The sequence below is a fragment of the Muntiacus reevesi genome, chromosome 3 (genome assembly GCF_963930625.1).
Source record: "Muntiacus reevesi chromosome 3, mMunRee1.1, whole genome shotgun sequence".
Taxonomy (NCBI): Eukaryota; Metazoa; Chordata; class Mammalia; order Artiodactyla; family Cervidae; genus Muntiacus; species Muntiacus reevesi.
The window spans coordinates 11,617,596-11,634,080 of NC_089251.1; the positions used below are offsets into that span (position 1 = coordinate 11,617,596).

Consider the following 16,485-nt stretch of genomic DNA (forward strand, 5'->3'; position numbering starts at 1 on the left):
GCTAGTCAGACTTGAAGGGCTGAGTGGGGACTTACTGGTTTAAGTGGTCCTATTATTTGTGAGTATTTTCCTCTTAATAACAGCTTGTACTTTGCTGTCTGCTCTGGTGGCTGCAGGGCATGAGGTGTACAGAGTCCTGGAGGAGGCTCTGAAGCTGACACTAAGAATGTTAGGCAGAGAGGGACAGGAAGAGTATTCCAGGCCCCAGGTTGGATGTCTCTTGTATACATCAGTTACATTCGTTAGATGGTATATATCTTTTTATAGAAGAGGAAACTGAGTCTTTGAGAGACCACTTCCCTGAGGTGTCACAGTTACTACTGAGGTTCATACAGAGTCGACTTGAGTCTGTGTTTTTGCATGTGCTCTGCTGCTTTCAATTTTGAGGGTGGGTGTGGTTAATATGAAAGCTTTAAAAACTGAATGCCAAATAGTCTTAGCCAAGGGATGTTTTGTCATCCACTGAATCCTCGGTGACAAAAGTCTGCTGATGGGAAATAAGAAAAGAAGGGATACCTCCCTTAGAGTACCCATGATGGAGTTTTAAGAGCTTCTCAGGCAAGTGGAAATCACCAAGAAAAACTGAAAGACCGTATTGCATGTCAGTCTTCTTAGCCTTAAACTCATCATTCTAAACACAAGGAGCTGCACATCTGCCACGAGTCCCTCAAGGAGGTACTATTTCATTTTATCTCCTAATATAATGGTGCCTGAGTGTTTAAATATTAAACCTTTTATTATAAAATAGTTTTCATTTTTTTGTTCATACTAGAGCCAGAGCTCTATTTATGTTGATCTTTTTGTTGATCTTTTTCAAATTATGTGTATTACCAGATTGTATTGTCTAAGGCTTTCTCTTTAGGGTAGCAAAGTGGACTGGCTCTGGTAGGGTTTAGATGATCCACTGGGCTGTGCTGAGTGGGAAATAAGCACTTTCTGCCTGGCTCTAAATACTCATCTTCAAAATGTTTCTTCTCTTTAACTGGCCCTATGGATCCCCACCGGTTACAGAATAAAAGAGAGGCCCATGGGTTTGGCATGAGAGCCCCTCCAGAGCCTGACCCTTCTGCACACTGCCTCATCTTTCAACCTGCACACCCTACTCTCTGGCTATTCCAGCTGCACACAGTTCTCAAGTCAGGCGCAGGTTTGTGCTGGCAAGCCATTGCTCGTGCGTTTTTCCTGTGCTCTTTATCTCCACCCCTTCCAACCTTCTTCCCATACACTAAGAACAGCCTCTTTCAAGACTTAGCTGAAGCCCAACCTTTTCTGTGTGATGCATATTGACTCCTACCAACAGATGCAACTAGCTATTCTCCATTGTGCGCCCTCCCCTATAACCATGGTTTAAATTTTTTACTTTCTCAACTCATGTCATTGTTCTGTATACTCTACTTGGTCTACTTATGGGGTCACAAAGAGCCAGATATGACTGAGAGACTTTTTGTTGTTGTTGTTTTAATGTTCCCTTGTAATTTAATAATTGGATCCAAAAGCCCAGGCTAAATAAAGCACTTGGGAAAGAGATACAGCACCCCCACCTAAACTATTACTCCTTGTTATTATTACCTCTTTTTCCCACCAAGGACCATGGTCTTCTTGAATGCAGGGACTCTGGGATTTTTGGCCCCAGCCTTGAACTGAGCCCAACACATGGTGATGCTCTGCATTGCAAACTTGAGCAGTTGCATGAAGGGAGCAAGTTGAGCAAGCCCTGAGATGTTTGGAAGTCCGTTAGCTATCCAGGGAGGAGCAGCACAGTGGAGTGTTTGTTTCCCATCTCTGGACTGGGAAGTGTGTTTACTTCGTGCTGACAGATGAGCACAAAATGGGGCCGAGGGTCTCCACATCCTCACCTGCACCCTTGCCGGCAGCTCGGAGCTGTTGTGTCGGCGCTAATGAAGCAGTACAGGAAGCACCACTGGATAGAGTTCAGCTGTGAACCCTGGCCTCCCAACAGGGGAAAGAGGGGTCCTTTGAAGAAGAAGACAGCTGGATTTTGGTTTCAAGACCTTAACACTGCCGTCACGAGATGCTCATCTGTCAGTGCACAGGGGACAACACGTGGGGAACAGTTGTGTCCGGTCAGGCTGAAGAGAGGGAGAGATGGCTGATTTCCAGGGTAACTGCCAAACCTCCCGTGGCTGAGGGTTCTGTTTAGTGTAGCCAAAAAGAATCGATTTGGTGGGGTCGAGGTTGAGTGTGAGATCCTGGGCACAGTCGACTGTGGGCCAGGCGACTGTAGCACGTCACCCTCCTGCATCCTCACAAACTATGTTGGTCAGTTGAACCTGGTGATCAGAACTGCTTCCTGTGCACCACAGTCCTAAATTATCAGAGAAGTCCTAAATTATCAGACAGAAGGGACTGTCCCAAGTCCCTTCAAGTCTTTCTAAAATGACTGCAACTTTGCTCTCATTTACTTGAAACTGTGGTATCCTTACAAGAAAATATTTTCTCTTCTCGCTTCCCCTGACCCCTTCCCACTGGATTTAACTAGTGGTATTTTTTTCTTTCAGGGAAAAAAAAAAAAAGATATTTGTAATCCTTGGTTGAGTTTGTTTACTGAGTGTCCTCTCATCTGGGCAGGAGTTTTTTTCTGAGGGGATTTATTGTTCATTCTGTAATGGCTTTTAACTCAGCAGAGGTTTATTTAACAGAATAGGAAGAGGGAAACTTATCTCCTCCCTAATCCCTCTTGAATGTTTACATTACTCTGCCAAAGTAAATGCTGTGTAAAGTGGCAGCAGTCATTTGCTCTATAATAATCAATGTGCAGTTGCCAGAGCTGATTGAAGCATATTAACATAAGTGATAATACTGTCAGAAAAGTGAAAAGTTAAGTTGCTTATCGGTATATTTTGATAAGCTACTTAAATTTTACAGTAGCATGTGCTGGCTTCAGACAGACATTAATGACAGAGAGCTGTGCGCTTTATCTGTCCTCTCTATTCGCTCTCACTTCATTTATTACCCTCAGCAGTACAGCTGGTAATCTGTCCGGGACGCTGATTTCCTTCTGCCTGGTGGGATGGAGTCAGTCCTCCACTCTATTGGTAATGGACACTGTGAGCGCAGCAGGGCAGATGTGAGCATGACGGCAAGCGCTTGATAGGATACTCTTCCCACATGACTGTTTGATGTCATTTTGGAAAAGTTTCCTATGGAGAACAAAGCCATTGATGTTTTAAGTGAAAAAACTTCTTGGGAATAGGAATTTGTTTCAGCAATAATTCTGTAGCATTAATACACCTCTGCTGTTTTTGTTTGTTCCATCAACACTGAGCACTGAGGGTCTGCCAGGCTCTGTGCTTGGCCCTGGGAAGACATAGTAAAGAAGGATGTGAATCCTTCCTTAGTGTCATGTTTAATCTGTTGGGAAGACAGATACGCCATTGGAGTGCCACATGGTGTGTGGATTGTTATAACGATAGTTTGCATGTGACAGGGGAGTACAGAAAAATGGGGAATTCGGGCTTGAGAGTCGGGGACAGGGCAGCAGTGGGGAACTATTAGGAGGATGAGCAGAAGTCAGCTAGAGAAGATCATGAAGGTCAGAGGGAGAACAGTGCCAATTGTATGCAGCGCAGACTCGGGCAGGCTTGAGAATGCCTGGACACTCCTCAGAGTACGACTGCAATGAGAGGAGTGTGTATATGGGGGTGCAAAGTGGGGACAACTGGAAGGATGGTCAAGGACCTGACCGAAGAGCCTTGAATGCTATCCTCAGAAGTCCTGCAGTGATGGGGCACCACTGCAGGAATTTAATCCAATGGGCCACTTATACTCACATCTTAGACCACTCTGTGAGCCACACAGGGGATGGGCTAAGGTCAGGACCAGGCTCTCGTCAGAATTAAGGGACATGATGGTCAGGTCCTGCTGGAGGGCAGTGGGGGCAGAGAGTCAGAGCTCTTGCTGCAATGAGTACAGAGAAGGCTGTATTATAATGGAAAGTTTGATGAATGGTTTCAGGCTCTTGGGGCCTTTGGGACACTTGCACACGGCAACGGTGAAAGTGCTGTGTGTGTGTCTCTGTGTGAGTGTATGTGTGGCTATGTGTATCCAATCATGAGAAACTTAAAACTTTCCTGGAAGGGGTGGGTGTGGTAGGAGGAGCCTGGGGGACTCTTCAGAGATGGTTCCTGCTTGCAGAGTCTGCTTTGAATTTCTTCTTTATGAACCTGTTCTAGCTCTGAGGCATGGGAATAATTTATAATGGACATTCAATCCTCTGCCTTACACAGGCAATTTTTTTAAATCTCAGAAATAATTAGCATTTTACCAGTCTGCATTTCTAGCACAGCCTACAACAGGAAGGCTCTTCAGGATATAAAGAGAAACTGAAATGTACTGTCTTGAATTAGCTCCTGATTAAAGTTTTTGACCTGTGTACTAATAAGTTCGTGTGTTTCCTCTTCTTCCCTCAGCTATCTCCCCTGGTTCGAAGTATTTTATAAGCTCCTTAACATCTTGGCAGATTACACGACAAAAGGACAGGTATTTGCCTTCTGTTTTACTCTGTTTAATAAGTAAACTTTAACTTTTATGATTATAAAAATAACAGTGCTGTGTATTTCACTAACATGTTTACTGAAAAAGCAACACATTCCCATTATACAAAGTTTGGGAACTTCAGAAAGCAGTAAGAAGGAAAAGAAAGTCACTTCTAATATGTCTCCCTACCTTTCCCCCAACCTCAAATAAATATTGCTAGCATTTTGGGATGTTTTCTTCCTTTACTTTTTGACTTAAATACGTAATACTTAGGCCATTAGCATTCAGAGTTAATATTCACCATCTCATATTCCCAAACAGCTCTGAAAGTTCATGATATGTGTTAAGTAATAATTTTGCTGAGGCACAAAATTGAATTGTTAGGGTTTGTCAATAAAACTCTTAACTGGCAAGTGACCTAACCCAGTGTCCCAGTCCCATTTCAGTAGGGCTTTCTTGAGTTTTACAGTAATTTTTTTAAAGGTCTGAAAATCACTTTAAAAGTTCAGCTGTACCTCACTATACCTTTGGAAGAAGTGACACACTGAAGTATCTTCCATGGATGTCAAGAGGCAACTGGAACTGTATTTAGGCTTTTGAAACTGACAGTTTTAGGTACCACAATAATGGAAACATTTATTCCATGATAATATAAACATTGTAAATCTTTTCCATGGCTGCATATCATGTATCATGTACCTTGGTTTACTGAGACATTTCTCTGTTATTAGGAATTTTCATTATTTGGGATTTTTTTTCACTATTGTAAGTATAGCCATTAACATCTTTGAACATAAAACATTTTCTTCATTTTGGAGTGTTTCCTTAAAAAGAGGATCTCAGATGGGCCACTTGAAGGTTAGTAGACATAAACATTTTAAAGCATTTGCCAAGCTTCTTTCCAGAAGAATCGTACTCCTGTATTTTGCCAGTAAAGGGTAAAAGATACCGTTTACTGGCAAAGTACAGGAGTGCCTGGGTTACCACACTCACATCACTAGCTTTTGATGACTTCATTGTGTCCTTGACAAGTGAGCAGTTCTCATTGTTTTAATTTCATTTCTTTGATTATTAGTTGAATATTTGTCTATATATCTAGCTTCTTATAATTTCCTTTCTTGTAAATAGTCTAAGAGTTTTAATTAAAGAGATACATTATTGTTAAATGTTAGAGTTTTCCTCATCATATTGTCTACAGACCATTAGTTCTAAAAAATGCTGCATTCAAAAAGAGTACCATAGGTGAGTAATACTGGGGTCAGGGAAAGGGGAAGCTGTGCCTCATTTTTGTTTCCTTAAAATTCTTGTAACATAGACTCTGAAAAGTCCTACAGTGGAGAAATCTATGTTACCCAGAAATTTACAACTTATTTGGCCCCATACCTTTTAATTCCTTGACAAATATTAGCAACATTCTGAGATACCAGTGTTTCCTGGAACACACTTTGGGAAATGCTATTTTTTGAAGAAAAGGTAGAAATTGTGTGAATAATGGATAAATCTTTAAGTTAGATTTACTCATTGGCAAGTGTATTCCAGAGGCCACAGTAAATGGAAGAATTAACTAATAGAAATGGCTCCCTAGATCACTGTACTCATTCTGAGAGAATGCTTTAGGTATCAGGGAATTCCGTCATAAAAGAAGTGGTTTACTCTTTGATGAATGAGTTGAGGCCATCTTGGATCTGTTCATTGATTTCCAATTCATGGTTCACTTTTGTCAAACATTTGCTGTTGTTGTTGTTGTTGTTGTTGTTGTTTTCATTTAAAACTGAAAGATGTCTTTAGTAAATAGAATTGTATAACATGTTGGCTTTTAACAGTCTTACAATTGGAACTTAACTCACATTTTTTTCCCCACCATATATAAGCTCCGGTCATTAAAGAAAAAAACAATTTACTAGACTTTTAAAAACATGTCTTGGGATACAGGAAATATTAGGTGGGTACAAACTATGCATAGGGGAGATAGGATTATTACTCTGTAAAACTGGTGTACCAATCCTCTGGGCCTTTGCCCCAGTTAAGGGCCCTGTCTCTTGGAATGTTGGAAACTGAGATCAGTGATCTGTTCTAGTGGAGTCTGTTTCCCTTATACGAAAGACTGTTTATTGAATTTATTCTGGTTAAAGAAATTATGACACAGAAGATAGATAGTCTGCTTGCAACTGGCTTGATTATTTGCAAGGTGTGAGTTATCAGATTAGAACAGGTGGAAAGAGCTTTCATTTAAAATAAAAAAACAACAACAACTCTTCCCCAAGTCCAGAAGTCATTGAGAAAGTTATACAGGGTAGGTAGGCTTCAATTAAGGGCATGGAGAGTGGCCATGATGGCTCAGCATGGAGGACAGAGTCTAAGCTACATCATGAGGGTGTCTGTTTGAGTCACTGACACACAGTGATTATCAGGCCCTGAGTAAGGCAATGATGACATCCCTCCAGAAGCAATGGCAGAGGGTGAGGAGGGTGTCTGATCCAGAGAGAGAGTGAGCAGTCTGTTTGAGGGTGTTGGAGGCTAAGCAATGAGGCAGTTATTTATGTGGGACAGTGGTGACAGTGGCTTGGCTTTATTTGGGCACCAGATGTTAGAACTTCTGTGGGATCTAGAGGAGGCACATGGGAAAGAGGACAGCAGCAATGGCCCAGCACTGGGGTGATGGACCCTGGGGTAAGGAGGGTGTTTTTGTTTGTGGGAGATCCAGGGGAGGGGGGCAGATACTGATGGCCTAGCACTGGATGTCAGTATTTGAGCAAAGTAAGAAGGCTATCTAGATGGAGAGGGAGGTAGGGACAGTGATAAAAGATTGCTTACATACAAGCAAGTCAATATATTAAGGAAATAAGGGCAACATTTTTCACTTTGGCTAGAATATAGTTAAAATATATAAAGAGAAGAAACTAGAATTATTCCTGTGTTGGATTGAAATTAGAGTCATTGGTGTGAACCCTTGGCTTTCAGTATATGTGATAGATAAAGAAAATGGAGATGAACTGTGTACTGTGGGTTGTGTGTGTGTGAGAGATATTCCTTGGCCCTATCCACTGAAAGGGTCTGGGGTCCAAAGTACACAAGTAGCAGTGAGCACACCCCAATTTTCCACTATATACGAGTAGCAATGAGCACATCCAAGTATCCACTACACACAAGTAGCAGTGAGCATACACCCAAGTACTGAAATCTTGGTTCCTAAATCCATTTTCTAGTCAAAGCTGTGGTTTCTTCAATAGTCATTATGGATGTGAGAGTTGCACTGTAAAGAAAGTTGAGTGCTGAAGAATTGATGCTTTTGAACTGTAGTGTTGGAGAAGACTCTTGAGAGTCCCTTGGACTACAATGAGATCCAACCAGTTCATCCTAAAGGAAATCAGTCCTGAATATTCATTGGAAGGACTGATGCTGAAGCTCTAATACTTTGGCCACCTGATGTGAAGAACTGACTCATTAGAAAAGACCCTGATGCTGGAAAACAGTCCATGGGGTCACAAAGAGTCAGACACAGCTGAGCGACTGAACAGAAATCCATTTTCTACTGAAAGGAGCGGGGACTCCATGAAGAAATGTCTAATTCTTCTTATACTTGTGAAAAGTGTAAGATGAGTCTGGAATATCTTTTTGTGCCAAAAGTGAGGAGGTGCTCAAAACATTTTGGGGTGGGGTGGGGTCAAGATGGGAGAATAGGAGGATATGGAATTCACCTATCCTCACAAGTACATCAAGAATATATCTGCAAATGGAACTGTTCTCTCTTCTCACAGAGTACCTACTGAACAATAGCGGAAGTCTCTGGACACCTAAAAGCACAAGAAAAATCCCCACGTAACCAAATAGGATGAAAGAAAGAAAAGAAGAAATAGGAAGGGAATAGCACCCCTTGCAGGGAGCTGAGGGATGAGGAGGCATTCCTACACTCAGAGAAACCCCTACACTCTGGGGAAATCAGCTGGGACAAAGAAGGAACTTCAGAGGATGGGAGGGGAACCAGCAACCAGTCTGTGGAAGGTAGGCCAGAATAAGATCTGTGCAACACTGCATAACCCAGCCTGAGTTGTGTGTCTGCTGGTGTGGAGGGAGGCTGGATGCTGAAAAAGTGGGATTTGGCGGGTAGACCTAGGGAAGGGACAGCTGTTAGCTTAGATACCAAGACTTAGCTCCACTCATTTTTTGCAGACTCCAGTGTTGGATGCCTCAGGCCAAACAACCAACGAGATAGGAACACGATCCCACCCACCAACAAACAGGGTGCTTAAAGTCATAGTAAGCTCACAGACACCCCAAAACACACCCCCCTAATGTAACCCTTACCATCAGAGTGACAGGACTCAGCCCGGCCTACTGGAGCACAGGCCCTGGTCCCTCACACCAGGAAGCCTACACAAGCTCCTGGACCAACCTGACCCACTGGAGGACAGAAACCAGAAGCAAGAGAAACTGTGACCCTATAGCCATCAGAAAGGAGACTGCAAGCACAGTAAGTTAGACAAATTGAGATAACAGAAAAAATATTGCAGATGAAGGAGCTAGGTAAAAACCCAAAGGACCAAGTAAATGAAGGAAGGAAATAGACAATCTAATTGAAAAAGAATTCAGAGTATTATAATAAAGATGATCCAAGATCTCAGAAATAGAATAGAGGCATGGAACAACAAGATAACAAGGACCTAGAAGTAAACTAAAGAATAATCACGGATGAACAATGCAATAACTGAAATGAAAAATACACTGGAAGGAATCAATAACGGACTAACTGAGCAGAAGAATGGATAAATGAGCTGGAAGATAGAATGGTGGAAATACTGCTGCAGAGCAGAATGAAGAAAAAAGAATGAAAAGAAATGAGGACAGTCTCAGAGACCTCTGTGACAACATTAAATGCAACAGCAGCATTTGATTTGTAGGGATTCCAGAAGAAGAAGAGAAACGGTTTGAGAAAATATTTGAAAATTAGAGTCAAAAACTTCCCTAACATGGGAAAGGAAATAGTCACTCAAGTCCAGGAATTGCAGAAAGTCTTGTACAAGATAAATCCATGGGGAAACATGCTAGCAAAAATTAAATACAATGAAAATACATTAAAAGCAGCAAATAACATACAGGGCAATTCCCCATAAGATTTTTTAGCAGAAACTATGCAGGCCAGACGGAGAAGGCAATGACACCCCGCTCCAGTACTCTTGCTTGGAAAATCCCATGGACAGAGGAGCCTGGTGGGCTGCAGTCCATGGGGTCGCTAAGAGTCGGACATGACTGAGTGACTTCACTTTCACTTTTCACTTTCATGCATTGGAGAAGGAAATGCAACCCACTCCAGTGTTCTTGCCTGGAGAATCCCAGGGATGGGGGAACCTGGTGGGCTGCCGTCTGTGGGGTCGCACAGAGTCGGACACGACTGAAGCGACTTAGCAGCAGCAGCAGCATGCAGGCCAGAAGGGAGTGGAAGGCTATATTTAAAATGATGAAAGGAAAAACCTACTACCAAGATTTCCCTGGTAGCTCAGCTGATAAAGAATATACTTGCAATGCAGGAGACCCTGGTTTGATTCCTGGGTTAAAAGATCCTCTGGAGAAGGGATAGGCTACCCACTCCAGCATTCTTAGGCTTCTCTGGTGGCTCAGTCAGTAAAGAATCCACCTGCAATGTGGCTTGGGTTGGGAAGACCCTCTGGAGGAGGGCATAGCAATCCACTCCAGTATCCTTGCCTGGAGGATCCCCATGGACAAAGGAGCCTGGCAGACTGCAGTCCATGGGGTCACAGAAAGTCAGACATGACTGAGTGACTAAACACACAGCAAGATTACTCTACCCAATAAGGATCTCATTCAGATTTGATGGAGAAATGAAAAACTGTACAGATAAGCAAAAGCTAAGAGAATTCAGCACACCAAACCAGCTTTATAATACGTGCTAAAGGAACTTCTTTAAGAGGGAAATATAAGAGAAGAAAAAACTCTACAAAACACAACCAAAATAATTAAGAAAATGGCAGTAGGAACATATGTATAGATAAATACCTTAAATGTAAATGTTTTAAGTGCTCCAACCAAAAGACAGAGTCTGGCTGAATGGATAAAAGGACATGAACTATATATCTATATGCAGTCTACAAGAGACTGTACTTCAGAACTAGGGACACATGTAGAGTGAAAGTAGGGGGATGGAAAAAGATACCATATGCAAATAGAAGTCAAAAGAAAGCTGGAGTAGCAATACTCATATCAGACAAAATAGAATTTAAAATAAAGACTCTTACAAGAGACAAGGAAGAACACTACATAATGATCAAGGGATCAATCCAAAAAGAAGATATAACCATTTTAAATATTTGTGCACCGAACATAGGAACACCTCAATATATAAGACCAACACTAACAGACATAAAAGGGGAAATCGACTGTAACAATAACCATGGTGGACTTTAACACCCTACCTACAGCAATGGACAAATCATCCAGACAGAAAATTCATACGGAAGCAGAAGCTTTTAATGATACATTAGGCCAGATAGACTTAATTGATATTTATAGACATTCCATCCAAAAGCTGCAGAATATAGTTTCTTCTCAAGTGCTCACAGAACATTCTCCAGGATAGATAACATCTTAGGTCACAAACTAAGCCTTGGGAAAAAAATTGTTTTAAATTTATTTTACTATAAAGCCTCAGTAAATGTATTAAAATTGAAATCGTATCAAGCATGACCACAACCCTGTGAGATTAGAAATCAGGTTTAAGGCTTCCCTTGTGGCTCAGCTGGTAAAGAATTGGCCTGCAATATGGGAGACCTGGGTTCGATCCCTGGGTTGGGAAGATCCCCTGGAGAAGGGAACTGAGGTATTCAGTATTCAATACTCCAGTATTCTGACCTGGAGAATTCCACGGACTGTATAGCCCAGGGGGTCAGAAAGAGTTGGACACGACTGAGCGACTGTCACACTTGCATAGTAAAAAAAAAAAGACCTGTGAAAAACACAAATACATGGAGGCTGAACAACATGCTACTAGATAACCAGTGGATCCCTGAAGACATCAGAGAGGACATTTTAAAAATGCTTAGAAACAAATGGTAATGAAAACACCACCCAAAACCTGTGGGATGCAGCAGAAGCAGTTCTAAGAGGGAAGTGTATAGCAATACAGTTCCACCAAAAAAAAAAAGAAAAAGAAAAATCTTGAACAACCTAAGGTTATACCTAAAGCAGCTGGAGAAAGAAAAACAAAAAGCCCTCATTAATAGAAGCAAAGGAATCATAAAGATCAGAGCAGAATGAAATGGAAATGGAAAAGAAGAAAAATGATAGCAACAATCAGCGAAACTAAACACTGTTTCTTTGAGACGATAAATAAAATTAATAAACCTTTAGCCAGACTCATCAAGAATAAAAGGCAAAGGACTCAAATCAGTAAAACTAGAAATGAAAAAAATTACAGTTGACACTGCAGAAATACAAAGGATTGTAAGAGACTACTACAAGCAACTATATGCCAATAAAATGGACTACCTGGAAGAAAGGGACAAACCTCCCAAGACTTAAACCAGGAAGAAATAGAAAATATGAGTAGTCTAATCACAAGTAATGAAATTGAAACTGTGATTAAAAATCTTCCAACAAACAGAAGTCTGGGACCCGATGGCTCCACAGGTAAATCCTATCAAACATTTCAGCTCAGTTCAGTTCAGTTCAGTCGCTCAGTCGTGTCCGACTCTTTGCGGCCCCATGAATCGCAGCACGCCAGGCCTCCCTGTCCATCACCAATTCCCGGAGTTTACTCAAACTCATGTCCATCGAGTTGGTGATGCCATCCAGCCATCTCATCCTCTGTCATCCCCTTCTCCTCCTGCCCCCAATCCTTCCCAGCATCAGGGTCTTTTCCAATGAGTCAACTCTTCACATGAGGTGGCCAAAGTATCGGAGTTTCAGCTTCAGCATCAGTCCTTCCAGTAAATATTTATTTAGAGAAGAGCTAATACCTTCTCTAACTTCCGGAAAATTACAGAAGGAGGGACAACTCCCAGGCTTACTCTGCAAGGCCACCATCAATCACCCTGATACCCAAACCAGACGAAGATATCACAAAAAAAGAAAATTACGGGCCAATATCACCAAGAAACATAGATGCAAAAATCCTCCACAAAATATTAGCAAACTACCAATGCACCATGATCAAGTGGAATTTATCCCAGAGATGCAAGAATTCTTCAATACATACAAATCAGTTAAGTGATACACCATAATAACAGACTGAAAAATAAAAACCATATGACCATCCCAATAGATGCAGAAAAAGCTTTTTACAAAATTCAACACACATTTATGATAAAAACTCTCCAGAAAGAGGGCATAAAAAGAACCTACCTACCTTAAAAGGCCATATAAGACAAACCCACAGCAACCATCGTTTTCAGTGGGGAAAAGTTGAAAGCGTTTCTTAAGATCAGAAACAAGACAAGGGTATCCACTCTAATCACTCTTATTCAACATAGTTTTAGAAGTCCTACCATGGCAATCAGAGAAGAAAAAGTAATCTTAAAAAGGAACCCAACTGGAAAAGAAGTAGTAAAACTGTCACTGTTTGCAGATGGCACGATACTATACATAGAGAATCCTAAAGATGCCACCAGAAAACTACTAGAGCTAATCAATCAATTTGGTAAAGTTGCAGGATAAAAAATTAATACACAGAAATCTCTTGCATCCCTATACACTAACAAGATCAGAAAGAGAAATTAAGGCAACAATCCCATTTATCATTGCAACAAAAAGAATAAAAGACCTAGGAATAAACCTACCTAAGGAGGCAAAAGACTGTACCTAGAAAACTTAAGACGCTGATGAAAGAAGTCAAAGATGACACAAATGGAGAGATATACCATATTCTTGGATTGGAAGACTCAATATTATGAAAAAGACTCTTCTACCCAAAGCAATCTATAGATTCAGTGCAATCCCTATCAAATAACCTGTGGCATTTTCCACAGAATAAGAACAAAATTTTTTACAATTTGTATGGAAACAAAAGAGATCCCAAATAGCCAAAGCGATCTGGAGAAAGAAAAATGGAGCTAGAGGAATGAGGCTCCCTGACTTCAGACCTTACTACAAAGCTACAGTAATCAAGGCAGCATGATACTGGAACAAAAGCAGAATTATAGATCAATGGAGCAGGATAGAAAGCTCAGAGGTAAACCCATACTCCTGTGGTCACCTAGTCTATGACATCAGGGGCAAGGAAATACAGGGGGTAAAAGACAGTCTTTTGAATAAGTGATGCTGGGAAAACTGGACAGCTTCATGTTAAAGAATGTGTTAGAACACTCCCTAACACCATACACAAAAATAAACTAAAAATGGATTAAAGACCTAAATATAATGCTGGACACTCTTAGAGGAAAACATAGGCAGGGCACTCTTCGGCACTCTTTGACATAAATCACAGCAAGATCTTTTTTTGACCCACCTCCTAGAATAATGTAAATGAAAATAAAAATAAACAAATGGGACCTAATTAAACTTAAAAGCTTTTGCACAGCAAAGGAAATCATAAACAAGATTAAAAGACCACCCTCAGAATGGGGGGAAATGTTTGCAAATAAAGCAGCTGATAAGGGATTTATCTTCAAAATATACAAACAGTTTATGCAGCTAAGTATTAAAAAACCAAACAGCCCAATAGAAAAAAATAGGCTGAAGACCTAAATAGACATTTCTCCAAAGAAGACATTAGGATGGCCAACAAATACATGAAAAGATGCTCAGCATCACTAATTATTAGAGAAATGAATAACAATCAAATCAAATGAATGCCAATGAGGTATCACCTCATACTGGTCAGAATAACCATCATCTGAAAATCTACAGGGATTTCCCTGGTGGTCCAGTGGCTAAGACTCCTTGCTCCCAGTGCAGGGGACCTGGGTGTGATCCCTGGTCAGGGAACTAGATCCTGCTTGCTGCAATTAAGACCCAGTACAGCTGAATAAATGAAATATTTTTTAAAAAAATCTACATGCAGTAGATGCCGGAGAGGCTGTGGAGAAAAGGAAATTCTCCCACACTGTTGTTGGGAATGTAGTTGGTATAGCCACCATGGAGAGCAATATGTGCTCGGTCGTGTTCAACGCTTTGCGGCCCCATGAACTGTAGCCCACCAGGTGCTTATGTCTCTGGAATTTTCCAGGCAAGAATACTGGAGTGGGCTGCCATTTCCTACTTCAGGGGATAGTTCTGACCCAGGGATTGAACCCATGTCTCTTGCATTTTCTGCGTTGGCAGATGGATTCATTACCACTAGCGCCACCTGGGAAATCCATGGAGAACAGTATGGAGTTTCATTAAAATACTAAAAATAGAACTACCATATGACCCAGCAATTCCATTCTTGGGCATATACCCAGAGGAAGCCATACTTGAAAAAGATACATGCACCCTAGTGTTCATTGTAGCACTATTTACAATAGCCAGGACATGAAAACAACCCAAATGTCCATCAGCAGAGGTATAGATGAAGATGTCATACATGTATACAGTGGAATATTGCTCAGCCATAAAAAGGAGCTAAATTGTGTCATTTGCAGAGACGTGAATGGATCTAGATACTTATTTCATGCAGAGTGAATTAAGTCAGAAAGAAAGACAAATATGTAATATTGCTTGTATATGAAATCTAGAAAAATGGTACAGATGAACTTATTTGTAAAGCAGAAATAGAGACACAGTTGTAGAGAACAAACGTATGGATACCAATGCAGGGAAGGGAGGGTGAGATGAACTGGGTGATTGGGATTGATAAATATACACTACTATGCAGAAGTTAGATAACTAATAAGAACCTACTGCACAGGGAACTGTACTCAGTGCTCTGTGTGATGACCTAAACGGGAAGGAAAATAAAAAAAATAGGGGCTATATGTTTACATATAACTGATTCACTTGCTAACTAACACAACATTGTAAAGCAACTATAATACTCCAATAAAAATTAATTTAAAAATACAAATAAAAAACTTTGTATACTATTGCCCAAAAATAAATAAATAAAGCTGAGCCAGAAGAATAATTGGTTAAACACATAGAGTGAAATTGCAGTTCAAAATTTGTTGATCATGTTGGTCATAGAGATCTCACTGAATAAAGTTCCTTTTTTTTTTTTTTCTGCTTTGTGGAAATTATTTATCTTCTCTACTCTGCAGTCCTGCTTCCTTATTTAATTGTTCATGATGTTAGAGTCACTACTTTGTTTCAAACAGTAATAAAGCGAAAAATTATAAGAAATTAAAATCTAAAAAAATGATGTAAAAACGCCAGAAAGACACAAAAGTGAGTTTGAAGGAGCAAAGGATTTCCACTGGTCATATCTGGGACAATCTGAGCATCAGAACAAATAATAATACCAAAGGATTATAACCCATTGAATAAAACAGGAGACCTTGTGTGCATACTAATATAAATAAGTAAATAGATAAATTAAAAGGGGAATGTGTTATTTAGACAAAGTATTGCTTCACAAAGTGCTTACTCAACACAGGGAGAATGAGTGATCTTACAGTAGGGACATCAGATGAATTAATCAAATGATTAAAGTGAGCCTCAGCAGAAATGGGATGAATTGAAATCTGAATCAGTAGAAAACATCAGACAAGTGAGCATTATTGTACAAAGTGATTGGTTTCACTGTCAAGTTCTTACAAATGTAGGAACTGTTTTGACTGATGGAAACTAGAGTTGCAGCAACTGAAGGCAGCACTTGTTTCTGAACTGGATTATTTTGCTACTAAAGACATTATTGGCACAATTGGCAACATTTGGTAGGATCTGAGGATTAGATGATAATGTTGTTTCAGTGTTAATTTCCTGATTGTGGTTATGTAGGAGAATATCCTTGGTGTTTATGGATGACAGGGCATAATATTGGTAATCCACCCTCAAATAGAAAATAAAGGTTTTCTTTTTTTTTCGTAGTGTCCTAAAATTCTTCTGTTTAAGTTTGAG

At 40.5% G+C, this 16,485-nt stretch overlaps 1 protein-coding gene across 8 annotated transcripts in view; it reads left to right on the forward strand.

The window, feature by feature from the left end:
* Positions 1-16,485, forward strand: part of DENND1A (DENN domain containing 1A) — a 522,551-nt gene that overhangs the window by 246,263 nt on the left and 259,803 nt on the right. For all 8 annotated transcript variants that reach the window (XM_065928479.1, XM_065928480.1, XM_065928483.1 and 5 more), the window contains one exon: positions 4,431-4,500. In XM_065928479.1, the coding sequence (XP_065784551.1) occupies positions 4,431-4,500 (70 nt within the window). The remainder of the gene's footprint in view (positions 1-4,430; positions 4,501-16,485) is intronic.